The sequence below is a fragment of the Daphnia pulex genome, chromosome 3, assembly GCF_021134715.1.
Source record: "Daphnia pulex isolate KAP4 chromosome 3, ASM2113471v1".
In the NCBI taxonomy this organism is placed as follows: Eukaryota; Metazoa; Arthropoda; class Branchiopoda; order Diplostraca; family Daphniidae; genus Daphnia; species Daphnia pulex.
The window spans coordinates 1,312,531-1,340,362 of NC_060019.1; the positions used below are offsets into that span (position 1 = coordinate 1,312,531).

At 44.2% G+C, this 27,832-nt stretch overlaps 2 protein-coding genes across 6 annotated transcripts; both read right to left on the minus strand.

Moving 5' to 3' along the window:
* Positions 1 to 1,176: 1,176 nt before the first annotated feature.
* On the minus strand, positions 1,177 to 6,407 carry LOC124190936 (vesicle-fusing ATPase 1-like). Of its 4 annotated transcripts, none has more exons than XM_046583827.1 (17): positions 6,120 to 6,407; positions 5,723 to 5,877; positions 5,563 to 5,656; positions 4,780 to 4,868; positions 4,462 to 4,680; positions 3,856 to 4,001; positions 3,614 to 3,755; positions 3,403 to 3,545; positions 3,130 to 3,329; positions 2,840 to 3,064; positions 2,638 to 2,748; positions 2,385 to 2,573; positions 2,185 to 2,311; positions 1,962 to 2,119; positions 1,701 to 1,885; positions 1,469 to 1,627; positions 1,177 to 1,401 (listed from the first exon to the last, which is right to left on the minus strand). In XM_046583827.1, the coding sequence occupies exons 3-17, from the start codon at positions 5,584 to 5,586 to the stop codon at positions 1,278 to 1,280; spliced, it is 2,241 nt and encodes a 746-aa protein (XP_046439783.1). In that variant the 5' UTR covers positions 5,587 to 5,656; positions 5,723 to 5,877; positions 6,120 to 6,407; the 3' UTR covers positions 1,177 to 1,277. The 4 variants fall into 4 exon arrangements, with proteins under 4 accessions (XP_046439783.1, XP_046439782.1, XP_046439784.1 ...); XM_046583826.1 differs by having other exon boundaries at positions 5,723 to 5,881; XM_046583828.1 differs by lacking the exon at positions 6,120 to 6,407 and adding an exon at positions 5,968 to 6,100 and having other exon boundaries at positions 5,723 to 5,881.
* Positions 6,408 to 7,253: 846 nt separating this feature from the next.
* Positions 7,254 to 24,939, minus strand: LOC124190935 (adhesion G protein-coupled receptor L3-like). 2 transcript variants are annotated; one of them, XM_046583824.1, is made up of 10 exons: positions 24,356 to 24,939; positions 23,012 to 23,191; positions 14,415 to 14,613; positions 13,902 to 14,008; positions 13,157 to 13,705; positions 10,356 to 12,298; positions 10,175 to 10,278; positions 9,654 to 10,035; positions 9,394 to 9,561; positions 7,254 to 9,327 (listed from the first exon to the last, which is right to left on the minus strand). In XM_046583824.1, the coding sequence occupies exons 2-10, from the start codon at positions 23,136 to 23,138 to the stop codon at positions 8,188 to 8,190; spliced, it is 4,719 nt and encodes a 1,572-aa protein (XP_046439780.1). In that variant the 5' UTR covers positions 23,139 to 23,191; positions 24,356 to 24,939; the 3' UTR covers positions 7,254 to 8,187. The 2 variants fall into 2 exon arrangements, with proteins under 2 accessions (XP_046439780.1, XP_046439781.1); XM_046583825.1 differs by lacking the exon at positions 24,356 to 24,939 and adding an exon at positions 24,173 to 24,338.
* Between the last annotated feature and the right edge of the window lie 2,893 nt (positions 24,940 to 27,832).

Genomic DNA, 27,832 nt, shown 5'->3' on the forward strand with positions numbered 1-27,832 from the left:
TGCTCACTAGGGGGTTTGAACCCTGATCTTGTTTGGTCCATACCTATTCCTTATCGACGCCCTATTCAATTCACCCACTATCCTCCAATAACATAATTAAAAACAAATCTTGTGAATTTCCGTGAATGATCGCCAGGCATGAAACGTGGTGTATCGATGATTAATAGATACTGTTAAAATTTTAACACACTGAATTTTGATCGGTTTAGTTTCGTAGTCTTATTCGGAGTTAAAATAAACGAATGAAATCTTTGAATGGGAAGATGAAAAAAAAACCCAAATCTTTCTGCCAACGCCGCAAAAAGCAGAAAGAAAAACTAGTAGTAAAAATTACCAGCAAAGTTTTCGTGATTATCGTAGTGGCGGAGATAAGTCTCCTGGCAATTTTGCTAAGTCTAAACACAGTGACGAGCAATATCAGAAGAAATTTCAAGTGGATATGAACAGGATATATGTGGCGTCACTTCCTCAACCCGACAGAAAAAGAATTCATAAAAAAGCAGAATGATTAGCCAAAGTCCTAACCATTTAAATTATTTCCTGGGAGCGTGATGTATTCGAGAACGAGGCATTGCTCCAACATCATCAACATCTCAGAAATAGTAAATACCAGCGCCAACTCTTTCTTTGTTGGATAATCGAAAAAAACTTTGATAGAAAAACCGACTATTAAAAAAAAAAATTCAATCGCCTCCTCTTTACTTCATTAGTTCATTCGCCTTCACTTAATTGAAGAAAATCGATACAAATTGCAACACAATATTCGAGGAAGTAACGACGATAAAGCTGAAAATGTCCTACCTCCTTACATGTTGGCTGCTCGTCTGGATGTGGTCCCGGTTGCAAACGGGAGGAGAAAGTGGCTAATTCCTTTGAATATCAACGACGGTGTTATCTGTGGAAAAGGAGCATTAGATGACAAAAGATCTGTAATGGTGGGTTGACCTGTTATACCTTTACACCAAAATGTGCTCTTGGTGAGTGGAGGTTTCTTCCAACAGTATTTGCTCATGATAAGCGCGACAGTTCTGCAGTCACCGTCTAGTCTACATTCCATACAAAGTAAACACATTTGATTAGATTCAATTCAAGAGACGGGGATAAGCAGAAATCTAACAAAACTTAACCATTGTACTGTGTAGCACTTAAATGTTAAAAATTTTACAATGTGGTTCCTGAGAATGCTGACCTTGGTGTAATGGCATACAACATTAATTTCTGCAAGAATTACATTTTGAAAAAGGAGCGGGAAAAGAGATAGAGAAATTTTGTTAAGTCTAAGCGTCAAATAATAAATCTTCCTCCTCCAAATCTTTAAGGAAATATAAAACGCGGTGCTCCTCATCGTACTTTTCGGCAATTTCAATCATTTCCAGAAGTTTTTTTATTCCGATAAACAGCCTTTAAAGTAAAGACAATATGCATTTTAGGTAAAATACAATAATCAACTAAGGTCAATGTGCATTACCTTTTATTTGCAACTTTTTGCGCAATAGCAGCGATCTGACTCTTGGAAAATACGTCCGTTTCTTCCAAAACCGCAATTAATTGCTCTGACGTTGAAATGTTAGGAACACGAAGTATTTTAGTGAAAGTGGAAAGAATTTCTAGTTCTTCCAAGAGTTGCCTAAAAGTAAATGTTAAAAAAGTAATCGCGTTAGATCTTAAATCTTTCTAATTCTTATGATGAATTTTCTCACCTGCGACTGGTCGTGCAAATCACGAGTAGTTTTTGTCCCTTAGGGGGCTGGTTTGTAAGCAAAAGCAGCAGAGCTTGAAGAACTAAATTTGAATAACGGGGACCAATCGCACCATAGTCGAGCAGTCGCTCGATGTTATCAACTAGAATACAACTCAATTCCGAGCGGTATGCATCGTCGAAAAACTAAACCAAGGAGAAACAAATTTAAGTAATGCTGCTATAGCTTTTTTAATAATGTTGTTGCGTTTTTTTTTTTTACTTTGCGAATTTGGAGAACCTTGGCTGATTCAGAGAAGCCAATCATGTCGTGGGGGCTGCAGATTTTGATAAACGGAAAGTCGGAATTTTTAGCCAACTGAGCAGCGAGTGCTGTTTTTCCTGCATTCGGTGGACCCTCCAACAGGACGGAAACCAGGCCTAATCGCCAACAAAAATGTGTAATAAATAAAATAAAGAATTTAAGAAAAAGTAATCGAAATTACCAAAACCACTTCGCGCCTTTTGTGTCAGAATGGCCCCGTCGTCCAACAAACTCCTGATTGGCTCTCCCCAGTTGATTATACCACGAGTGATGTACAATTCCAACGCTTCCGAGCTGGTACCAAACGCCTATAAATGAATGACGTAAAAAAAGGGTCACGATAATTGAAAGAAATGCATCATAGTCTACGTGAAGACTTACAGGTTTGATATCATTTTCAAGAGCGTGAAGAAAATGTCCACGGTCGACCATAAGCTTTTCACCGGCTTCAGGGTCAATTTCCACTTTGTTTGACGCTTTGATAAACCGACTCAACGCTGTTGACTGAGCGGCTCGAACCAACCCTTCAATCTCTGCTCCGCTAAAGTTCTTCGTTAACACTGCCAATTCCTGCCAATCAATAATTTAACAATAAGTCTGGAAACAGTATTTACCATACATTTTTATATTGTACCTGCAGGTCAACATCAGCAGCCATCCTCTTGTTATCTCGCATGCGCGCAGTATGGATAATAAAAATTTGGAATCGACCCGTTTCGCTCGGCAATCCAATTTCCATTTGAACCTAAAGAATCCAAGACACGAAATATTGGATCGTGAGAACGTGCAGGTGTTCTAGACGAAATGTTAGATGAGAAAACGGTTAATTAGCTTACCTCCATGCGGCCAGGTCGTAAAAGGGCTTCATCAATTAAGTCCCTCCTGTTTGTCATTCCAATTACGAGAATGTTATTTAATTGTCCCACTCCATCGATTTTAGCCAAGAGCTGGGTTAACACGGTGTCGTTAACGCCCGACGCTCCGGCCACTGAGCCACGAGATTTGCAAATTGCATCTATTTCGTCAAAAATGATAATGTGAAGGGCGCTGTTGGGACCCAACTAGAATAAAAGGAGAACAAAATTATTATTTCACTAACTGCATTTGAAAAGGGCTGTCTCCTTACTCTTTTTTCCTCTTCTTCGGCCTCGGCAAAAAGTCGCCGAACATTAGCCTCCGATTCACCCACATATTTGTTCAGGATCTCTGGTCCGTTTACAATCTTGGGCTCGCGGGTGTTCAACATTTTTGCAATCTGACGCGCTATCAGAGTTTTTCCGGTTCCGGGCGGGCCGTAAAGAAGTATGCCTTTGACGTGTTTGCAACCTACGGAGCAGTAATTCCACATGAAATTCAAATAAAGAATCCAGATAAATTTCCATGAATAGTGACATCTTACCAAGCTGTTCCACGATCTCGGGTGGGAAAACACGGGAGGCGAACGCTCGACGGAATATGGCGCTGAATTCCGTGTCCAAACCACCAACTCCCATGTTTTGAAAATCCCAATCAGGATTGATGATGGAATGATGGACTGTTTTCCTAATGAGCGAAAGTTTGAAAAATTAATAAAGTTCAAAGCAATTCAGCACGGCGTGCGTTTTTCTTACCCCTTAGACTTTCCAACTAAATTGACTGAGGATCCTTCTGATTTATCAAAGACAATCATCGTATTGGGAAAGTATTGACCGATGCGGAGCTCACGAGACTTGGCTGACGAGACACCAGATTTTATAGCGTTAATATCCGCTCCTAAAAAGAAAAGAAAAAACGACCAAAATATAACGGCAGAATGAGCAAAATGCATTAGCTCGTGTGTTATACGGTACAAGCAGTTGGATCTACAACTTACCCTCAAGTTCCTTGACAATTATAATAAGAAGTGGTAACTCTTGGAATTGAAACACCAGTTGCTGTCCAACGGCGAAGCCGTGGTGATGAAACTTTGCCGAAAACTCACGAGCAATAGCATCGCTGTCGTAGGGCTTGCGCGTTGTTCTAAAAATAACACAATAATATTAGAATATTTTATAGGACGTTCTAACACCAATCACCAGCAAAGTAAGAGAGTGCGAATACGGAAAATAACCGCGTGATACAGAAATTTTCCATGTTTCGTTTTAAAATTGCATATTTTCTAACTGGTTGGTAGGTAACGAGTCATGCCATCACAGTTCACCATTCAACAAAGACGCCCGAAAGCATATTTCAATGCAAAAAGATCGACGGGTTAGACTACGAGCTTCTATACTATTTCCACTACGCTTCTGTGTCGGTAATCCGGAGGGAGGAAAGGACTGGCATGTCGTTTTCATGCTGCTCATTCGAAATTCGATCTGACAGAGCTTGGATAATCAAAAGATGCCGATTTGATCAGTTAGACATGCAACGTTCTAGGGACCCATGGCAAGTGATGTACTTTCTCATTCTAACTTATGGGTCTAGGCTACAGACTCACCTTTTCTTGTCGTATAAATCCACCTCGAGATTAATGGTGGCCAGTGTTTGTGTGTTAATATCGAATTTAAATGGGCGAACGTCGATTTCTTGTCCAATAGAAAGGGTCGCCCACTTGCGCTGAAGCTTATTGAACCCAATGGTTGACTGAAGAACATCCTTATGGCTCTTGACGGTGAAGACAAAACACTGTTCCGGCGAAGTGCTCACTTCGATATGCCTAAAACAATAAAATTATATTATTTTCATCCTTCGACGATCTAATACTATTTTTTTCCCCAAAATTTAAAATACTTAAATAAAATAAAAGAATACTGACTTTACGGAATCGTTGAAGTCCTCGGGATTTACGAAGGCCCAGTCGGTGAGCGAAAGCTCTTCCTTAGGGCATTTTGCCGCTTTCATCCTCTGCAATGAAGAATACAAATGATAAAGCAATTGAATTTTAAAACTTAGCAGTTGGTGTTTGTTAGCTAATATAATTTATTGTCTACCACCTGCTCCTGAACCGACACCGGCACGAGTAAAAAACAAATGCGGGCGTGAGGGCGTTACAGCGACGATACCATGAATTAACAACGATTGCTTAGTGCTACTCTAGTTCAATGTTTCTCACATGCAATATGTTTCGGGAGCTATAAACAGAGCTGAACACAATTCAAAATCTCAGGAGCAACCATACTTGAATGTTTCTTCAGTAATAGTAAAAGTACAGCATATTGTTTCTTTCCGTGAACAACATTATTCTTATTCTAATTCTAATTCTATCTATAATAGTGATTGACTGCGACCAGGGAGAACTGGAAGATTACCCTGCCTGCGGTTAGGAGAGACCGGAAGAATAGCAAAGAGTGCGAAGAACAGTTATATCACGGGATCGGTTAGTCATAGAAGAGTTACTGGATTAGCCTTATGACCATCAAAAGGCTTTCCTCAAATCATGAAGGCTTTCCAAGTTCGACCACTCAACTTCTCTGTTTATCAAATTGAAATCATAACCAACCACATGGTCTTTAATTTTTTATAAGTCAAGGGGAAAGAGAGCCACAGAAAACAAATAGGGGGCAGATACGCATTTAAAATTTATAGAATTATATAATACCGAATCTAGCATCAAGTTGGACATCTCTCAGCTATTAGAGATTGTAGAAGTAGATTTCCAACCAGTCAAAGGAAACTCTCTAACCCGTTACAACCTATAATGAATAAAAAATGAACTAGGTATTACAATTGAAATAAAAGTTAAAATTTGAGATTAATACCAGCTTTTTTTAGAGAGTCCAAATGCCCAATGAAGACGGAAATAGGAGACAGAGTGCAATTGCCACAGTGTACTAGCGTAGAACACAAAATGTGCAAGTCTAGTAACACAAGTTTTGTTTGTTCCAAAAACCAAAACAGCAACAACTTCAAAAAACTATCTGATTGAAATAGGTAAAATAAAAGGTTTTGGATTGTAAGCTGGAGTAAATAAAATATCAAACAGTCAAGAAAATATGGCGGATACCGTAAGGAAACAAATAGAAAGCTAGTAGATTAAATTCTTCAGTTTGTTTAACTCTTAACTGTAACAACATTATAGCATGCAAAGCGATGAAGCATGAAACAACTAGAGGATCGTACAACAAGAATTTGAGAAGGAAATGCAAATAATTTTACCCAAAAAGAATGTCACTCTAGCTTGACTTTAGATCAAGCATCTCTTCAGGTACTGAATTTCTGAAGCGCCTGATTACCAATTGGGAATCTAGGTTCAATGAGAACTCACCAGAGGTCATCACTCGGGAGGCGAGAACACAATGCCTGGATTCACTAGATTTGTGACATTACAGTGGCGCCAGAGCGGGTGTGTGAGCAACCAATGCTGCTCACTAGGAGATTCGAACATCGAACCCCTCGTCACAAGGCGCACCAATTACTGTGTGACGCAACGTCTTAATCAATTCACCCAACTCCTCTTGTCATGTTTATAATTTAAAAATGTAATAATGATAGTCGCCAATCCATAATTATAAAATGTAAATCCTTGTTGCTATTCGTTATTAACGGTTACTAAAATTTCTCCAAGTTTCACCAATGACGAGATTAATCAATCTGCATTCTGAAAAATTGAAAATCAACACAATATTGCTACGTTGACATGGGAATATTGGAATAACGAAATTTTTTTTTTCTAAAGGCCTATAAAAGAAAATTACCCAAAAGCTTGCAGTGTTATTTGGGTGGTAAAAAAAATAAACTTTAGAAATCCATAAAGCAAAATTAGTCTAATCAACTCAGACGGTTTAATTGACGATTCTCAAGGATTTAATGAATCGCATCAAACTCTGAATTTGTTTACTGGGACCCAGTCTTTTAGATATTTAGGCGATTACCTTGGCTGCACAACATTTTTTGTCACCGGTTCTGCGTATTAGCGCTGGTTGGCCAAATATCCGTGAACGAACCCCAATTCTCCTTTTATTTGAAACTCGAAACTGGAACGTTTCAGCACTTTGTTGTTCACCAACTTCGTTGCGCATCGGGGCATCTAGACGTTGTCAAACTTGTCACGCAGATCAATTTCTTTTTTGGGCTTTTCTTGGGGGCCAAATAAAAAGTTCATCATCTCTATAGTACAGACAATAAACCCCCCGCTAAGTCTTGTTTTATACCTGCCAAAAGAATCTCAACTCTCTCCCTTGATTGCCGGTACTTTGGTCCCGATATTTCGTCTCGTCATTTTCCCGTTTCGGCCATTGTATCCGCCAATCGACTTCCGAATTCGTGACTGAAAAATGAGAAAACCGGCAGTAACAGTTCAGACCAAGTTGTGTATTTGTCCAAACACAAAAAGAAACAAATTATCAGGAATTTTTGTTGAACTTTGTACAAAAAGAACAAAAAGGGGGGGGGGGGGGGGGAGAAAAACAAACAAACAAACAAACAAAAAAAAATGTCCGCCATATTTTTATATCAAAGCCGAGTAGCGCCACCGAAAACATAGAGACACACAGGCACGTCGCAATCGACATTATACACGAAAACAAATTACAAGTTTTTTTTTTTTGCTGTTGAGTGGGGCGGGGGGTGGTGGTGGGTGAAAAAGGAGGAGGGTCGTCTTTTTTCTTAGTTAAATGATTTTTAGTTAAATATGATTTTGTTTTCTTCATTGACAAATTTGTTTTTTAAATTCACGGAGTAAATGGAGGGAGGGAGAGAATCGAGGTGGGCCATCAGACACAATTATAACACGCAATAATCAAGTCAATTGGATTGGGAGCGAGAGGATTATAGGAGACGAGGGAGAGGATGATATATCTGTTTTGTGTTGTATATATAATATATAATTTGACTAAAAAAACACGTCGATCAACTCAGGACACATTCAGTGGGGGGGATACAACGATGATGACACGCTTGTTTAAATATATAAATCTTCTCTCTTTTACTTTCATTATTTTTAATTTTTCCTTTTCTTTCTTCATCTTTTACAATTTAAAGAAATTAAAAAAGATGACAGAAGAAGAAAAGGAAATTCTCCTCTTTGCCTCTGATTATTTACATGCGCAAAGTATATATCACATGATGAGAAATTTTTTCTTTTCCGGGGGAATCATCTCTGGTCATGGCAAAAAATCCTCCAATCATTCAATCCTCAACAACTCCTTTTGCTCCTCCAGACGAAAAATTAAATTTTGTTTCTTCTTCGAATGTTTTTTTTTTTTTGGTTCACTTGTGTTGTCGTTCAGCACTCGGTGAAAGGAATGGTCGGCCTCTGCTGGATGGCGGGACTGCGCTGCTGTTCCAGGACGGCCCCGCTGGCCACGAAAATGCGCTCGCCGTTCATCAAACTGAGGGCCGTCAGTCCAGTCTCCTGCTCGTACGGGTACAGAGGGCCGCCGTTCGAGTGAGGAGGTGGCGGGCGCTGGCTGTAGCGGTCGGCGTCAAAATGCGGAGCTCCCTCAAAGCCCATGTGGATGGGCGGCGGATGCGAATGTTGAGCGGCAATGTCAAACTGGGTCAGGCTCGGATGCCTGTGCTTGGTCCTCAGGTGCGGCGAGTTGAAGGCGCAGCTGATGGTCGTCAGGAGGTCGTGGGTCCCACCGCCCGGCTGGCTCTGGCTGCTCAGCTGGTGGTGGTGGTGGCCGTGGTTGTGGTGGTGCTGGTGCTGCTGGAGCGGAATCAACGGCCGGCTGTCGCCGTAAGAGCGCGACGACTGGCGGCTGACATCGCTGCTGTTCTGGCGACGGTCCTCGTCGCTCAAATCGGACGCCTGCTGGTAGTGCAAGACGGCCGGCCCGCGCTGCAGCTGGTGCTGTTGGTTGTTGCTGCAGGGGCAGAGGTCGCCACCACCGCATCCGGCGTTGCGCTCAATTTCCTCGTAAACCGGATCGGACACCATTCCGTTTTCCTCCTCTTCCGTCTCTTCCGTCAGCGTTTTGCGGGCTCCTCCGGGCCGTCTCAGGTCAATCTCCATGTAAGTGTGGTTCCAGGGCGAGGCCGAGCGGCTGCGCTTGTTGGAGCCCCTCAGGTGCTGCTGGTGGTGGTGGCCCAGTCGAAGCGGAGACGTCCGGGTGTTGTCGCGGAACTGGGCGATCAGCTGGGCGTCCATGGCGGCGCCTTCAGCCAGGGCTGGATTGGGCACTGGATGAGGGTAGTTGTTGCCTCGCGGTCGGTTCATGCTTCCGTTGGCCTGTTGTTGTTGCTGTTGCTGTTGTTGCTGCTGCTGTTGTTGTTGTTGCTGGAGCAGTTGCTGTTGCTGCTGCTGGACTTGCTGCTGAACCAACGGCTGCTGGGCGCGAAGTTGCTGCTGACGGGGCGAAGAGTCGTCTTGCTCGGAGCTTCCATTTCCGGAATCACGTCCATAAGACTTGTACGATCCATTCTAAATGAATAAAACCACCGTTAATTTTAAATGAATTCAAGTTAAATTTAATTTTAAAAAATTTACCTCAAGTTCGTGGGGCGAGTTAATGATGGGCTGCTGCTTCAGGGTGCGAGCGCTGGATCGCAATTGGCTGTTTTTGGTGTTGTTGAGCCGCATGCTGCTGTTGTTGTTGCTGATCTGGGGCGTGACCAAAGTCACGTCGGTTGGTCCCCTCCACGGTTGTGGCATGTACTGCGCATCCATCGTAGAAAAAGAAAAAAACACGTTAATCATCCATCCATCCATCCATCCATCTGTCAAATCAAATTTGTTCAAAAACTTACGGTGGCTGTGGTGAGAGCGTCGCCGGCAGTCAGAGTGGCGCCGGCCGAAGTGGCACCCGACGACCCGTAGAAAATGGTTTGATTGTCTTTGCCTCCGGCGCTGGGCGACGTGCCCGACGCGCTGGCCGACGACGACGAGCCGCCAGCACCCGACAGGCAGCTGGTGGGCAGACATCCGTGTCGGTGTAGGGCCTTGTAGACGTCCTTGCGCACCTGCTCGTCTTGGAAGCAGTGCAAGAAGAAGATGAAGAAGCCCTGGAAGCTGTTGAGGATCGTGAAGACGTAGGCCATGGCCACCGTCGACTCGCTCAAGTAGAGCAGACCAAACGTCCACGTCAAGCCCAAGAGGAACACCAAGATGAACGAGCCACGAATCCAGACCCTGCGGGAGGTGGACAGAAATCAAATTAAAAGAAATAAAATGAGTGACGTTTTTCAACCCAGATAAAAAGTTGGAAAAGTTTGAAAATAAATTTGACGTTAAAGAGCTGGACAATAGGAGGAGGATGGGCGACCCTTACTTGGCATTAGTCAAACGCGATTGCTCTTTACTCTTCATGACAGCCGACGTGGTCTGGTGGCGATACATGACCCAAATGGCCAGTCCCAAAAAGATGAAATTGGCCTGAGATGGAATCAACAGAATCAAAAAGTTAATTAAAAGTTGTTCAATCAAGGTACGTAGAAGTAAATTTGACTTACGGCTAGGATGAGAATGACGGGGCCGACAAAGCTAAAGATGAAGTAATTGTCGGCTCTGAGCCAACAAAAGTCGGGAGTGCCGTAGCTGAAGGGGTCGACGATGGACGAGACGGCCACGATCAGGACGGGCACGCCGTAGCCGCACAGGTAGTACCACTTGACGCGCGACTTTTCAGACTCGAACACTTCCAGCAGCATGACGTAGAGCTGGAAGCCTTCCAGCAGCATCCACATGAAGGCGCAGAGGAAGAAAAAGTGGAGCAGGCCGGCCACCAGGCCGCAGACGATCCGGTCGTGTGTGGCGTTGATGCCGGACAGAAAAACAATCTCGGCCAGCAGGAGGCAGAGGCAGAGGTTCTTGTGGATCGTGTTGCGGTCCGATTTCAACTGGCGGTGGCACAGGGTGAAGATGGCGACGGCCAGGGCCAGGCAGACGATCGAGACGCCACAGCCGATGTAGGTGATGGTGGCCAGGGCCCGTTGGTGCAGCGAAGTCAGCGGAGTCGAGTGCAGGTCCATCAGGACGGCGAAATTGGTCAGGTGATCGCAGCGGCACTGCGTGTGAGTCCGGTTGGTGGCCAGCACTCGGCAGCCTTCGTCCGACCATCCGCTGACCGTGTAGTCCCAAAAGACGCACGTCGGGTTCGACACGTTGTCCTGTCTCAGATGCTGGAAGCGGATCGTCACCGGCTGAGGCAGCTGGATGTGACGGCCTTTGCCCAGCGAGGCGGAAATCACCCGAGAGTTGACGATGCGAGTGGCATTCTCAACGTAGTGGCCAAACTGCTGCTGTTGTTGTTGTTGCTGTTGTTGTTGTTGGATCTGCTGTCGGTTGGGAGACGAAACGGAACCGCCCGTCACGGCCGGCTGGTCGCGGTGCTGCTGCGACGAGTGATGATGCTGCTGTTGGTGATTCATGCTGGCCGGGCTGAGAATGTCCTCCATGTGCTCGTAGGCAAAGAGAACGACGCGCACCAGTCCGTTGTCGCTGTTCTCCAGCAGGGCCTCGGCCGGCAGGGTGATCCAGTCCTCCTTCGACTTCCAGACCTGGAGCTCCTCGGCCGATGGGAACGACAGCTCGTTGATGTTGCGCATGTCCAGGACTCTGACGGACATGAGAATGTTGTCAAACGACTGGAAAACCGATTTCTGCCGCGAGATGGTGTTGGCCAGCAGGAAGGCGTTCTCCTCCAGCCCAGTCAGCAGGGCCGTCGCAGTCGTCCGGGCGTGCTGATCCCTTTGCTGAGTGGCGTAGTAATGCGGATCAGCCGAACCAGCCGAACCCGAACCAGACGACGAAGACGATTCATCCGCATCGCCGGAAGTGGCGGAATAAGTGGCCGGAGCCGGAATGGCAGCCGGAGGCGTCGTCAGACCCAGATCTCTCCAGGCCAGTGACTGAGCCGAGCCCAGCAAGCTGGAACCGGCCCGGACGACGCTCTGAACCAATTCCGTGACGATGGCTTCACGCTGACGCCAGTCGGGGAAGGCCTGCAGGTCGGCCGCCATCTTGATGGCCATTTGTCTTAGGAGCCGGGCGGCGGCCATCATGTCGCCACCGTAGAGGGTCTTGGAGTGCGTCACCTGGGCCAGGTCGTTGGCGATGGAAATGATCGAGTCGCCCTCACCGATGCGCGAGTCGAGCGACGTCAACCAGACGGACTTGCATTCGCTCAGGTCCGGCGACGACGGGTACCAGGCGGCAGGTGATCCATTGAGGGAACCCGACGCTGAGCAGAACCACCTGGCATAACCCGTGGCACCTCCTGGGCACGGCTGCACCACATGGTCGCCGCTGCGGGTCCAGTTCCAGTAGAGTCCGCGGGTGACGGCCGGCTGGCAGTAGAGGGTGTGATCAACGCCGCCAGGTGGCCGCAGTGATTTGTGCCCGCCGTTAGTGTCCAGCGAAGAGGAGGAGCCCTTCGGTCTCGAACTACTGGCAGCTGTAAAAAATAACAAAAATTATAAACAAAATTTTTAAAAAATTGAACACAAACAGAAAAATGAGAAATGTGAAAATCAAGTTGTTCATCCTTTCCAAAAACTTTTTTATTTTATTTTTTTAAAAATAAGAAAAAAACATTTTTATGAACGAGGTGGCATTGTGTGTGTGTCTCTCTTGCGGGCTAGAGGAAACGAGCGACGTTTTCTTTCTTCTCTCTCAGACTTCCATCTTTTTATTTATTTATTTTCTTGTGTGTGTAGGTTCATAACTGGAGGCTGTCTGTGTCGCCCATTTTCCCTTTTTTTTTTACCATCTTCTTCTTCCCTCCATCCGACCGATTCTATTCACGCCATCGCCATGAACCGTGACACGTTCTTCTTTATTTTATTTCCCTTCGCCGCCCCTGTTCCTTTTTTTATTTTTTTCTGTGTGTCTGACATCAGCCGGACACACTGGCGCATTCGAACACAAATAAGAAAGAAGAGAGAGTTGAAATAAAAAGAAAGAAAAAAGGGAAAATGCGCATCAGACCCAATATGGTTCGAGAGAATTGGGGGGGGTGCCTGGGCCGTCGAATGAATCAAAAGACTCTCTCTCTCTCTGGGCGAAATGCAATTATTATTATCATCTACTCGCGCGGCGCCATTAAAGAAAAAGAAGAAACGAAGCTGGACCAGCTTTAAAGGTGGCGGTGTTTTTTTTTTTTTTGCCCATCCACAAATGGGGAGGCAACTAATCAGAATAGAATCGTAATAGGTCGACTGTGTGTGCAACACGCCCTCTAGTCACGAACAACTTGCTCCTCGGGGTAGTAGTAGTAAGTAATAGTAGTGGTTGGATGGATGGATGAACTTACCGGTGGTGCTGGAGCCGGGCGTGGTGAGTAGATCGCCATTTTGATCCTGGCCAGGGTCCTGGTCGACGACCATGTCGTCCAATCCAATGAGATCCTGATCCTGGTCGTCGAGGCCGACCGAGACGAAAGTTGACGTGCTGGGCGGCAGCGGAGTGGAAGACGACGAAGAGGATTGGGGGCGACGTCCAGGGAAATCCGGGACCAGCACCGTCACTTCCGTCAACTCCACCAGCAAATTGGGCAGAGGCGTCGTCGTCGTCGTTGTCGTCGTCAAAGATTTGGCCGTCGTCGAGCTGGACGTCGCCGTTGTCGACGTTCCGTTTGAATGTTCAGAAATGCCGGCCGTCGTCGAAGCAGACGAAACGGACGCGGTCGAGTGGTTGGCGACGCTGTCGACTTGTTCGGCCAGCGTCGACGTCGCGGCCGGATTGGGCGTGGTCGTCGTGGTGGAAATCGACGCGTTCTGCAGTCCCAGCGTGTTCCAAATGGACGGGCCGACCGACGAGAACCAAGGAGGTCTGGGCCTGGCCGTCGACGACGTGGGCGTCGCTATTGTTTCCAAAGGAAAAAAATGAATTCATTAAAGTTGCATTCATTGACTCATTAATCTGCGTGCCTCTACAAAACACCTACGCCCGGCCAAAAGAAAAGTCGATTGACTCTTTGTGTCCAAATTGGCGTATTGTCTGTGTCTGTAGTGCCCCGATGTAATACAACAACAACAGCAACAACAACAACAACATACCTGGAACGCATTGATAGTGGGCTTCGAGGTACTTGAGCGTGCCTGGGCACGGATCTCCAAAGACGTTGGTGCTGGCCAGAATGCTGCAATTAGTCTGCTGATTGCATCTGTGCATAATCACACGAGAAAAATAATAAAAAAGAAAGAAAATGTTAAATAAAAGGTTTAGAAATAAATAACACACAATGCCGGCCGTGATTAGATCTGGCTGCCGTGCCAAGAAAATAAAAGGCTTTGCACCTTTTCCTTCTTTCTCCCCTTCTTCTACTTCTTTCAGATTGTTATCATCATCCTCTCTTTTTCTAAGTCTTCCATTCGCCTCTGGGGGCAAATGGAAAGAAGAAGAAGAAAAATTTAAAAGTTCTTCGACCTTCTCCTGGAGAACCAGCGAACAAAAGAACCGGTTTCTTCTCTATTTTCTGATTTTTTGGTCACGGTTCTTCTTCTTCTTATTTTTATATTTTTCTAAAAGGCGTCCGTTTGTAAGGAGAAGGATAAGAAGGTAGGACTCACTTTGAGTGGAGGGCGCGAAGGGAGCGATGCGACATGCAGTTGACGGACCAGTCCGTGTCTCCGTGCTCGTTGCAGATGGTGATGGAGAAGCGGCCGTAGTTGGCGCGCAGGAGGTTGATCACTTCGTTGTTTTCGCTGCACGACAGCGTCAACATGGACCCCTCGCACGCGTACGCCGTCCGGTACTTTCGCTGGTCACCTGTTGGATTTTTTCAAAAAATAAATAAAAAGACGGAAATGATTAAATTGCATTTTTCTTTTGTCCAGGGATGATAAAAAAAAAGAAGAAAAAACATTTTTCATTTGAGACTGCGGTGGTGGCCGGATGGAGGGCAAGCGGGGGGGAAGAGAAACACGAATTATATTACGACACGGTCAGAAAGAAAAGAAAAACTTTTTATTCCTAGAGGCCGCCCGTCGAGAAAACAGTGCCCCCCTCTTCCACCCCCAGAAAAAAAATATAAATTTTCATCTAATAGAAGAAAAAGATGATTCGACCTCCCTCGGTGGTTTTGAACACGTCCAAGAAAATAAAATAATAAAAACTGGCAACTTTGTCGCGTCAGAAAAAACACAACAAAGTCGAAAACTCTAAAAATTGTCATAAAAATCCGAGTGAAATCAAGTCAGAAAAAAAAATGTTGAAATAGACAAGAAAAGAAAAGAAAAAAGATGATGAGCGAGCGCAACAGTTTGATGGGCGGGTCTGATCTTAACCATCGGCGGCGTCTGCAAGGGGCTGTCATCATGGCCCTTCGTGCCGACCCATCATCATCATCATCACACGGAGCAACAACAACAACTGCAACAACAGCACCGAGAAAGATCCGGCATTGAAACACTTGTCATTATACTTATTACAATTGTTGAATAGAAAGAGAGAGAGAAGAAAAAATAAAGTTTTCCCCTCCACACAACTATTTTTCTTCCTTCCCATTTGGAAACATCAATCAAGTAATTGACTTTGCCTCTCTTTCATTCGTTTCTCGCCTGGGCCTCCTCTCTTGGCTGCTCGCAGCGCTCCCGAATTGCGTGTGTGTCTGTGCACACGGCCGAGCAACCTCCTCACAGCATTTGTGATTGCCGAAAATAGCCAAAGGGCTTCTTCTTCTTCTTTTGATTTTTCTTAGACCAGGAGAGCGGCGCCTCGAGACACGAGAGCGCACGCTAGAGTCATCCATCAAATCATTGAATTTTTCTTCTTCGTGTTTGAGGAGAAGTTATACATTTGTATATCAAGAGAGCCGACACACACACAATTCTCGTGGCCCCCAGTATTTTTCTTTCTTTTTTTTTTGTTTTTATTATTTTTATTATTTCGGTTGGATAACCCGAGCGTGATTCGAATGATGATGCCGCCAAAAAACTATTTGTCTCTTTACAACAACAAAAAGGAGGTGGGGGGAGGACGACAACAACAAACAAAAGGAGTCGAAGGAAATCGTAAAAAAAAGAACAAGAGGGACGAAAAAGAGTTGTATAACGTAATCCACTAGTACCACTATATTTATATATACACAGAGAGACCAACACAATGGCAGTTGAGTGACTCTGTTGCGGAAGCCGAATCCAAAAATACACGTGAGTATCTCTACACACATCCATTTGGCCGGAAAGTTGTTTTCTTTCTTTCTTCTTTTTTGGGGTGTCACACGAAAGATCATCAGGTGATGTGTGCACCAGCAAAGGCGGAAGAACTAACGGGACTGGGGGGAGCGTGAGTTTCTCGGCACTTTTGGCTCGGCTCCCATTTTTCATTTTATTTGATTTTTTCGCCAATAGAAAAAGATTCGTTTCCCGTTTTCACACTATTGTAGTCACTACTACTACAAGGTGTGTGGCTCTTTTGTTGTTTCTCTCTCTCTGCTATGGGCGTGTCGCAATTCGCACCTCCCGCCCCGTTTCTTCCTTTTCAATTTCTTGTAACGCAGACGACAATCAAAAAAGATATGGCCCAAAGACATTTTCCTTCTGATTTCGTGAGCATCTTTTGTGTGCGCATTCGTGTCATCTTATTTTGAGTAAAAGATTCCAATCTCATGCCGAGCAAACAGTCACGGTCCGGCGTGACTTTGTAGAGCCTCTAAAAGAAAATATCGTCCGCCCTTTTAAAAGTTATATGGAATCAGTGGCGCCTTCTTATTCGATCAAAACAATGTTTTCTTTTAAATCGAAAAAATCTACGCAGGTAACAAAAAGGGGGGAGATCAAGATCGGATGACGTTAACCGACCAGATTTTTCTTCTATTTCTTTACCTTTTGGTTTGTTGTTCAAGGGGATAAAAAATGTTGGGGTTTTGAAAAAAATAAAATCAAAAAGACACCGGCAAAAAGAGATAGTTTCTCCCCCTTTTTCTATCCCTCCTCCTTCTACAAGAAAGAAGAAAGAAAAAATGAAATAAAATAACATGTAAAAGAGGCGGGTTTCTAGACCTCCCAGGGTTTCCTCCCTCCCCTTCTTGTGTCGGAGCCGCCATTTTTTTTTCCATTTTTTGATCCTCCACAACACAAAGTTTTTCTTCTTCTTTCCTTCCCAGTCGTGCCCCATCATTTACTCCCATCTCTCTCCCACACAACAACAACAACAACAACCCAAAAGAAAAATCCTTTTTCTTCTTTGATTCAAGGTCCGATTCAAACAGATACATTTTTTGATTTCCTACAATCACAACAACCTCACAGAAATCTTCCTAGTCCTGTTGTTGTTGTTGTTGTAGGAGACCCGTGGTCGTCATCGGTTTGGCATGTTGACCTTTTTGACAAGAAAACAAGAAGAGAATAGAATTTTTCAAAGTTGATAAACACAAAATTTGAACTCGGTTGTTTTTGGGTTGCGCCGGATGCCATACATCCAACAACTTTGTAGGTCAAACGTTTTTCTTCTTCTTCTTCCGTCTAAAAGTACTTGCAACCTGAATTCATCACGCAGGGGAAACCCGACGAGTGAGAGAATAGTTGAGAGTCCGCCACCAAAGAAGTTGCCAACGCGGATTCTCTCACACATTCAATCGTCGCTCTTGTTTCCCCCTGTCGTCCTTGTTTCCCACTTTAATTTATAAAAAAAAAGGCAACAACAACAACAACAACAACGGGGTCCTGCGAGAGTTTCTCTCGTTGCGTGTCGTCGTGAAAACAAAACAAAACAAAAAGTCGGAAAACAAAAGGCTCATCATTTAGACGAGACTGCAGCAGCAGCAGCAGCAGCAGCGGCGGCGCATTGTGTACATGTGTGTGTGTCTATCGATTCGTGGATGCAAATCGGCTCTGCCGACTCACGAAGAGGCCAAAAGACAAGAGAGAGAGAGGCTAACTAATGACTTCATTAACATCACGCGCGTGAAATCAACGGCCTTGGTCTTTCTCTACCTACCTCTCTTGTGTGTGTAGCTCGATGGATAATCATTATTACGGGGTATTAGCCAAAGACCATTTTCCTTCCCCCTCATCCACCGAAAAATGATTATTTTCCTTGTGTCTATCAAAAGAAAAAAAAAACGAATTTTCCCATGAAAAAATGCCAAAAAATAAAAGTTTAAGACTTGAAGTCTCCAGGTATTGGTGGGAATAGACTTTTTGACATGTCTCAGCCCCCCCCCCCCCACCCTAACCTAACGCCGTCTGGGATCTTTTTTCTTCCTTCCTCCAGCGATCTTTATCTTTTTCTGATTTCCATTTAAATGTACAAGGAAAAAAAATTTCCCTTTTATTTATTTCCAGGGAGAATCAATAGGGTCATGCGTACCATCTTGTAGTAAAGAAGAAAAAAAAGTGATTTCTCTGTGAAATCAAAGTGGACGAGAGTCGGCGTGATCTGTCCATTCAAAGTCGGATCAAGTCGGAGAAAATCAAGAATTTGAGAGGAGAAAAAAAAAAGGGGGACACGGTCTAACAAGGAACTACATGTCCTCCTGTCACACGCCACCATCATCATCTCTCCGGGCGCAAAACAAGAAAAAAAAGAAAATAATCTTTTGGGATAAAAAAGAAAATTTCTTTTTTTTCTCTTTTTGGTTCCCACACAAGAAAAAACATTAGCCTCTCTCTCTCCCCACGTCTCTCCTCCAACCGTTTGGGTTCTTCTTCATCTCCCTCAACATTTTTCTTCTTCTTCATGTGTGGATCCCCCCCGAAAAAGGTGAGAAAAAAGGGAAGTCTGAGGGGTTGGTTCTTCAGTTTTCTCTTGGCCCCAAAAAAAGGTTCAGAGTTCATCATCAAATGGACGTCACAGTGAGGAGCTCCACAACTAAAAACCCCCGGGTAGTTCGTTAAGGTTAGGTAAAAAAGGAGAAAATCTCAGCATCACCTTATCACCTCAACCCCCACTAAATAAGAATGTTTCCCCCCAAGAAAAAATTTGAATATCACAAGAAAAAAGAGTTGCGTGTATCCCGTTGTGAAAGAGATGAGAGAAACTCTTCTGTGTGTGTGTATTATCGATTCGGGAAAAGAGGGGAGGTCCTCCTCTGCGATCGTAATAGCAGTAGTAATAGACGGCGGAGGGAGTTGCTATGGTAACCTCCGACAAGATCGAACGCAGCCTCTTGCACAAGAAGAAGAATCTACCCGACTTTGATTTCGTTTGATTTCCAGAAAGAAAATAAAAATTTCTTATTTTTAGATGTCGTTTTCAAAAGAATTCGGGTAATGCCCTTTCGCTTCTTCTTCTTCTATTTCGTAAAGGGGTGAGAGAGCACATGAGCAACCATGCGCAGACGACAAGCGACATCTTTGTGTGTGTGTTGCGTCTGATTCTTTTTGCTTTGCTCTGTCCGCCTTGTTTTATTATTATTTTCTTTCGCATTTACACAAGAGAGAAAAAGAATGCCAGAGAAGAAGCCAACCAGCCAGAAAGGACTTTTTTTTCTTCTTTTCCCTTTTGACGGCGGAATGTAACAAACGCCAAAAAAAAAGAGACAAAGGAGAATCTTTGTAGGAGGAGGAGGAGGATATGTCGTCGGTCGTCACAATCTATTTTTAATTTGTTTTCCATTTTTTGGGTCTTTTTCTATCCCCATCTCTTTGCGACATGTACTTAATGCAAAAGAGCGACACACACATAGGACAGTCCAAACACAGACCGAAAAAGACATGCGCAGTTGTGATTGAACAGTCCCCCCCCCCTCTTTTCCGGATGATATTTTTGCTCCGACTGGTGGCTCAATCTAAACTAACAAGGAAAATTGATTGAAAATCCAAAAAGGGGGGAGAGAAAAGAAAGAGAGCTATCCTTAATGGAAATATATTCTCCACCCTCTCTCTTGGTAATGTAACAACAATCTCTAATCGAATAGCCCGGATGGAAACCCAGGCTAGGGGAGAGAAAACCGTCGCAACAATAGATCCGCGCATCCGTCACGCCGTTCCACCAGACCCACACACACTCGACTCGACCCCCACCGAAAAAGTTGCTTTTTCCTATTCTCTCCTTTTGGCTATTAATCGACACCGACTGGCTGGACTTGACTGGCCCAACCAAAAGTCAACAAACGACAACAACAGTTGCAACCACAATGCATCCATCCGCCAGAGGACTCTGCTGTAGTTGTTGTTGGGGCTAGGAAGAAGAAGAAGAAGAAGAGGGGAGAGAGGAAAAAGGTTGTTGGTACGTTGGCCGGGCAAGCTGGCTGCTGCTGCATTCCAGACTCTCTCTCACTCTACCCTTACAACGCGTCCTTTTTGGACACAACAAAAGAAGAAGAAAGAAAAAGAAAGAAAAAAAGGACTGTCTGGCCAGGACCAGGCTGGCCCTTTTTCTCTCTGCTAGCTCTCCAGCTAGCTCTCTGTGTGTGACAGAGATGGATGTGTTTATTGCCATGAAGCTGGCGGAGGGTCAAAGTATCCGTTTTTTTTCTTCTTCTTCTTCTATTCTCTTGTCGTCTATTCCCCACAGCTGAACAAGAGAATCGCTCCTCCGTGTGTTGCTCGTCGTGTCCAACAACAACCAACCAAATCGATCGAGAAAATATAATCATAATAATAATAATAAAGAGTCCCTGGGATGTGTTGGATAATATTTGATAAAAATAGAAGCAAGTCTCTTAAATGTTACTACTACACACATAGACTGGAGGCTATTAAAAGTTGGGATTATTTTTCGGGATCGATCGAACGACATCCCTTCCTCCTTCAGCCAGTAGATTTCCTCCTCTCTTCCCCTATTTCCCCCTGGTGGGCTCCTAGCTCCTATATAGATCCCTCCGTTCAATACAGACACAAACATTAATAATCGACGTCGACGACGGGCCCCCAAAAACCGTCGGCAGACGGGAGAGGGGGGAGGAAGGGATTTAGCCGGTCGGCTACCCCCTGTGATACAAAAGTAATGAGCAACTTCTACTTCCATCACATGTACACAACCTTCCCTCCTATATAGCCCCTCAAGGCTCTTCAAACCCCCCCACCCATCTTCTTATGGACGAGTTCTACCACCACCACCCCCTCACGCAAACACGTACCCCCTCCCACTACTCTTTCCGTCTGCCAATGTTGACTCTCAAAAGTCCATCGACGTACGTTCGGGTGAGAGAAAAACAATAACCCAAAGAGTAAAAAAAAAGGAACTGGGGGATGATTGTGTCAACAAACACGAGCGCACACACAATACACACACACACACACTCGGAGACTATATATATATACAAAGATGGTGAAGCTAAGGAAAACACAGACGAGTATCATTTCAAAAGTGGATGGCCGATATCGGCCACAAAAGTTTGTAGAGTTTCAGACCTTGGAAATTTGGTCGAGTGGATCAACACCGTCCATCTGCCACACGGTCCACCCCACTCTTGTGAGAGAGAGGGGACAGGTGTGAATCCTCCTAGAAACTCAATTGACCGTGAACAACAACCCCCTCCACCCCCGCTCTCCCCTTAGAAGAAAAGAAAAGCTCACGGACGGATCCATTACTCACACGACTCGCCCACTCAACAGTAGCCGGCCCAGGGTGTCTGTAGAGAGAAGATCACGAGGAATTTTTCAATCAACACCATCACCAGTCGGGGTTGACGTTGAACAGGAGAGGACATCCAGCTGAGGGTGTAACACCGGATGAAACGACATCCTCTTTTTGTTTTCTACCTCCCTCAAATAATGAGCATTGCACTGGGCAATTTTGTGGAACGAACAACCGGAACTGTGTGTGTGACTCTGGCGTGCGCGCGTCACTGTGCGGTCAAACTTTATTTTTTTCTTGTCCTGTGGGGGTTTGGTTTGGAAAATATACGTGACGTGTAATCTACACCCTCTGAACTCTTAAATAGACTTTTTTCTTGTATGTGTGTGTGTATACCTCCCCTGGTCAATTTCTAGGCAGCAGACCTCCCTCTCAAATACAAGTGGACCCCCGGAAGAAAGAAAGAAGCAGAGCAATAAAGAAGGGGACCCTCTTGCAATGGGCCCCCACAAAGAAGAAAGAAAAAAAACTTTTTTGAGGGGAAAAATAAAAATCAATAAAAATTTGTAGAAAAGGGGCTGTGTGGTGTATATGCCCTTATTTGAGGAGATCTGGTTCCTTGTGTGTCGCCTAGCTTTTATTTTTCCTCCTTAGAAGAGGACCCCAAAACATTCCTGCGAAGGGTTTTTCTCTCTAGCTCCATGGGGAGACATTTTTACAACCTGGATATTGTCGTGTGTATCGGAGAGAGTCTAAGGTGGATGGGCGGAGGCACAAGTAGAAGAAAAAGTCCCAAAAAGATCCAAGAAACAAGACAGTCGTCACACACGCCAAAAGACATAAATCCCCTCCTCCCAACCGACTGTGACACTCGGCTGTGCATACGACACACACACACACACACAGCCCAGTGGAATGTCACGTGGACACACCAGACCGAAAATATACAACGAGATAAGGAGATGGATGTGTCTTTTTAAGAGTTTCAAGAAGAACTTGGACTGGAGGCGGCATCGATGATCGTAAATTTCAGACCCAAAGTTCTTCTTCTTCTTTTGTTTCTTCATCAATCGATCGTCTTATCATTTCCGTTCAGACGAAAAAGAGAAGAGAATTATTGGCTCCAATCCCTCGCAGCCAGATTCTCAATTGATATCCAAAGTTCTTCTTCCTTTGCGAAGGGTTTCTTATTTAAACTCCGCTATCTGAAACACACAACGGCGTGTCCGAGGTGAATTGTGTTTCTCTCCGCAATGTCGTAAAACTTTTTCTCAATACGACACCACCACCACCACCGCCATTTGATGGCAAAGTTATAAAAGAAATAACCGGGTGGAATATAAATTTTTTCTTTTCGCTCGAGAGGTAATTAAAATGGAAGGAGGAGGCGGCTATTGAGCCAATCAATGGGAGGAGGCTGCTATTTCAATTTAGTAGAGAGCGACCAAAGTAGTCGTGTAGGCCCTGGTGTGTGTGTGGAACAATCACAAAAGAAAAGTTTTCGACAGAGCCCTACCCTATAGACGACGAGATATGTAGAGCTCATTAAGATGAGAAAAGTTTTACTGGTGAGGGGGGGATTGTCGTTGACAAACTATTGTACTACTACCAGCGTCGTCGGTTGGGAGTAGCTTACGACAAGTTGACTGGGCAGAGAGTCTAATAAAAGCAGTTTTGAGAGGGTTTGCACATGGAAACTTACCGGCCGGAGCTCGGGCTTGAGCCGCTAGACAGAACGAGACAATCAGAGTCCAGACGAATAATAATATCGACGAGGATGATGTTGATGATGAAAACCACCAGCTTCGACTGCGAGACAAGAGCGCCATGACGTTCTTTCTCTCTCTCCTCCACCCGCGTCAAATCAAATAATCCTTTTTTCCTGTTGAATAGACAAAAGAAATGTTTGTTAATAATCAAGACCACAATCAATTGATTTGCAAATCGTGTGTCGGCCAAAAAAAAACAAATTCTTATTCCTTTTCTCTCTCCATCACTGATTAATAGCCGAGTTCTCGTTCGGACCAACTTCTTTTTATTGCGTTTTGGAACGTTCAAAAATATAAAAGAGAAACAAAGCGTCGTTAAAAGAAAGACTTAAAGTATAGTCATCATCTAGAGGGAGAAACGCAAAACATTTTACGGAAGACGAGTAAAAATAATTGAATGGACACACACACACACAGGAAAGATCCAATCAACTTTTTGGGGTTCTTTTTTCCGTGGTGTTTGGCCCTTTTTTTGAAACAACAAAAATTAAGAGCGTTTCGTAGAGAGAAAGACGAAAGTTAAGTCTTTCAAATTGAGGTTGAAAGAGGAGATGATTTTAAGGTTCCAGCTCAGAGGCGGAAGATACCGCGAGGTTTGTAATTACTCCCAACGCCACTCCCCATTTTTTCCCCTCTCACAAAAACAAGAAAAAAACCCTCGGACAATCTTTAATTTTCTTTTCCCAACAGTTTAAAACAACAGTTTTCTCCTTTTCTTCCATTTTTAAAAAAAGGAAATAACATTTTTCAGTGTGTGACGGTTTCGACAACGCGATGACGAATCCGAACGCCAAGTGTCAAAAACCTTGAGGGCGTCTGAAACGTTTTTTCTCTCTCAAACGGGAGAGTAAAATTCAGGAATTTGTAATGTTTATTCAAATTTCTGGCCGTAAAAAAAAATAGAACCGAAATGTTTCCAAGTCATTGGCCGATGCAAATTGGGTGTCCTATGTGATACTGCACTACCAGTTGATCATCATCGATCAAAATACATATGATAAAAGGGCGGCGATGTCGGCACGACCAACCCATTTCGTTCGTTTTTTGGTACATTTTTTTGATGATTCACAAAAGAATTTTTTGTTTCCTTTTACCTGCCGAGTCCCAGTGTCGGTGGCGATGACTTTGTTTTATAAAATAAAAAGATTTTCTCTACTTTTTTTTCGTTACTAATCGACAAACAGAATTGACCAAAGAATCACCACCGATCCTGCATTTTTGAACGAGTCCACACTTTTAAAAATCTCTCCCGTGAAAAAACAAAAATGAATTTTTACTTTGATTTGAGAATTGTTGTGTTTCGGTTTAATCCTTCAAACGACTGGAACGTATAACACACACACAGACACACAAGACACACACACTCACACACACGCACTTGTTGAGAAGGAAGAATTCTTTCTCTTGATATTTATTTTATCTTGGCCCTCTCGGCTCAAGAAGGAAAGAACAAACCCTCGGGCCTCTCTCTCTCTCAAACACCACTTCAACAATGGCGTCCGAATTTTTCTTTTCTTTTTCGAATTTTTTCCTCGTTGCTGTTGTTCTCTCACTCACTCAAAACTTTTTTTTCCAAAATTAAAATTCAAACGTTTAGGGTTGATGGCTTGTTAAAACACATTGCAGATTTCTAATTTTTCTGAGTATAAAAAAGGAAACAAATTTCCAAGTAAACTAGGTGGCGCGTCGGCTTTCCAGAAAATACACACTAGACACACAACACACACACAACTGGGCGCAAAAGAAAAATTTGGTTGGGGGAGAAAATGTGTTTTCCTTTTACAATGAAAAACGGGAGAGCGACGAACGTGGAGCTCCTGCACCGCTGACGTCCGACTGGAAACTGATGGCAAATGCTAAAGAGTCGCTGGCAAGAGGTACGACGCTGCTTACAGTGCTGCCCCTTCCTCTTTCTTTCTCTCTAGCTTAGCTCTCTCTCCCTCTTTTCCAAGATGGCCGCCGCCATGAACCGTTTTTTTTTCTCTTTTTCCCAACCCGCGGGTTCTTCTCGGATCCAATCCGCCACGAGGGGGAGGAGTCTATTTAGCCTAAGGCCTAGGGGTGGAAAAATAACAAATAAATGGGGGGGACAAAACAACCCAGAAAATTTCCAACAACATTTTGCAACTGTGGGCCAGCGGATGAGAACCGCATTGTGTCCATTTTCCCTTTCATAAATTGGCACAATGACACCAGGGAGGATAGGAATAAACAATGAGCATTCCACCTAGACACACGAAGAATGTTTTCCCATCAATACCTGATGACTATCGACGTTATTTGATCAAAGAAAATCGTGCTGACCCGTTGTGACATCGTCGTCCCCGATCTCCATTTTATTATTCGCGTGCACACAGCCCCAGCCATCAGCCCAATCGAAAAAATTGACGATTCCCGGCGAGCAGGAGAGACCACCCATCATCATTCGCCTCCAATTAAAAGACAAACAAACAGAAATAACCATTTGGGGCGCTGGGCTAGCTATTATATGCGCGTCGTCGTCGTCAGTCGTGAGTGTAGTATCGATTCGACACGACGAATTTAGACGTGACGATCGGTTTTCTTCTTTCCATTATTCTTTCGAGTCAGCTGAAATTCGAAACTCATGAAAAAGAAAAGAAAACCCCCCCTCCGCAACCAATTTCTTTTCACATTCATCATCAAGTGGATATTATACTACATGTAGATGATGTACACACAAGAGCAATAGTGAACAAGAAACTTTAAGAGCTGTGCTGTGTGGCTGCTGCTGGCTCCCATTGTTTTAGATATATCCTCCTCGCATTGAGCGATGATCGCGACGGACTGTGCAAGGGTGATGAGTGTATCAAAAGGCGTAGTCTCTCGCCGAGTAGTAAGTAATCATCAGAAAACTTATCCAATGGTACACACACAAGTATTATACATGTAAGAACAATGAGTCGTCCCCCTTGGTTTTTATTTGCGAAAGGGGTGAAAAGAAATTTCCATCCGCGTGCACAATTCTTATTCTCTTTCTCTCCCTCGGTTGGTGATTAGAGAATGAAGAATCGATAACTTATTCATTAACATCCGACGGCGCTGTATTATAATACACGCCAGAGCAGAGCAGAGCAGCTAGAGCAGCCCGGCTGATGATTGAAATGTTACCAGCTAATCAGAAATCAGAGTTGGGAAATTTTTCGACTCGGGCGCGCTATTATTATCGAATAGAACCAATCGATAAAATGTTAGAGTACTGGGGAATCTGTCTATAGTATATATATAGGCTGCTGCTGCTGCGCAATTGCCTCTCACGTTTCTGGATAGAGAAACCCCCCTCGTTTAGATCTATACCACAGCAGCAGCAGCTAGCTAGTGCTAGTGCTAGCTCTCTGTTGTGTCTATTCGGTCGGCGATCGATAATACAACATCAGCGTGAAATGAGAAGCAATATATACACAGCTAGAGAAGAGGCCCCTGAAGCAGCTAGCAGCTAGCACCACCCAAGGATCGTGATGGGCAATCATTGGGTGTTGATGGGGGTGGCAAAGAGAGAGAGAGAGAAAAGGGGCCGACGGCGACGAAACGCGCGCGACGCTGTTCAAATATTTGTCCGACGACGTCGTCGACGTCGCCCCCCTCCAGCCAGTGGGAGGGCCGTTTTCTCCCGCGGCCCCGCAAGCTTTTTATTTTCCCAGTGAAACTGTTGCCTTGTGTGTATATATAAACTATAGGCACAGTCCTGTTGCCGACACACACACACCGATTGATTTTCCAATGATATTCAAATCGAGTCGTTTGAGGAAGACATTTTCATTTGATCAAAATAAATCAAAAAAGAAGGATGGAAAAAAAGGCTAAACTAATAGTTAATGATATAGACTGGGTCTCATTTAATGCTGCGTCTTGCAGCTGATGACCGGCGCCCGAAGGCAATTGAACGCGTGGTGATTATAGGCAGGTGCTTTTCTTCTTCTTCTTCTTTTGATATGTACAATTCGACATTACTCACTCGGACTTGCCACCACCACCAACACCAACACCACCGGGGAGACATGGCGATGATTGATCATTTCTCAAGTTATATACTATAAGAAAGTTTTTTTTAATTCTTGTAATTCTGCCACGGGATAAAATGGCGACCGCCGAAAATCGTGATTATAGTTTCACGCCGCTGTTGATTCTGAATTGATTTGATATTCCATTTCATGAGCAATAACCGCAAGTTGCTGCTTATATAACTCTCCTTTTTGATTTTCAGCTGTCACCTGGTCTCGCCATTATGAATCACAATTTCCCCGAAAACAACCAAGTAAAACCACCAGAATAAATATAAATAAGAAACGTTAATCAATTCATCGGGAGAGAGACAACAAAAAAAAAAGAAAACGAGATTGGTCCGGTCACGACAACTTGCGGGACAAATTCATTCCTACCAAATGAAGAGAAGGAATTTTCTAAAATGTCTCGGTCAACATTTGTATTTAAAAAAACAAAAACAACACGTTGATTGGAATTGGAAATAGAAAAACTCGTTTTTAATCAATCCCGACGATCGCCAATAGCCAATTGGGTAGTGGTAGTTACCTTGTCGACTCGGTTGTTTTATGCACACACAACTAGTAGTCAAATGACGGTGACCACATCTTATTTCAAAACGACACGAATCGACCCAAACTGGTTTCTCTCAAAACCTGCCAAACTAAAAACCATTTTTGTTTTCACTTTTGTCTTTGGTTAGGTTAGAGAAGACCGGAGTTTTCTGGTGATAACATATTGATCGATCATGTCAG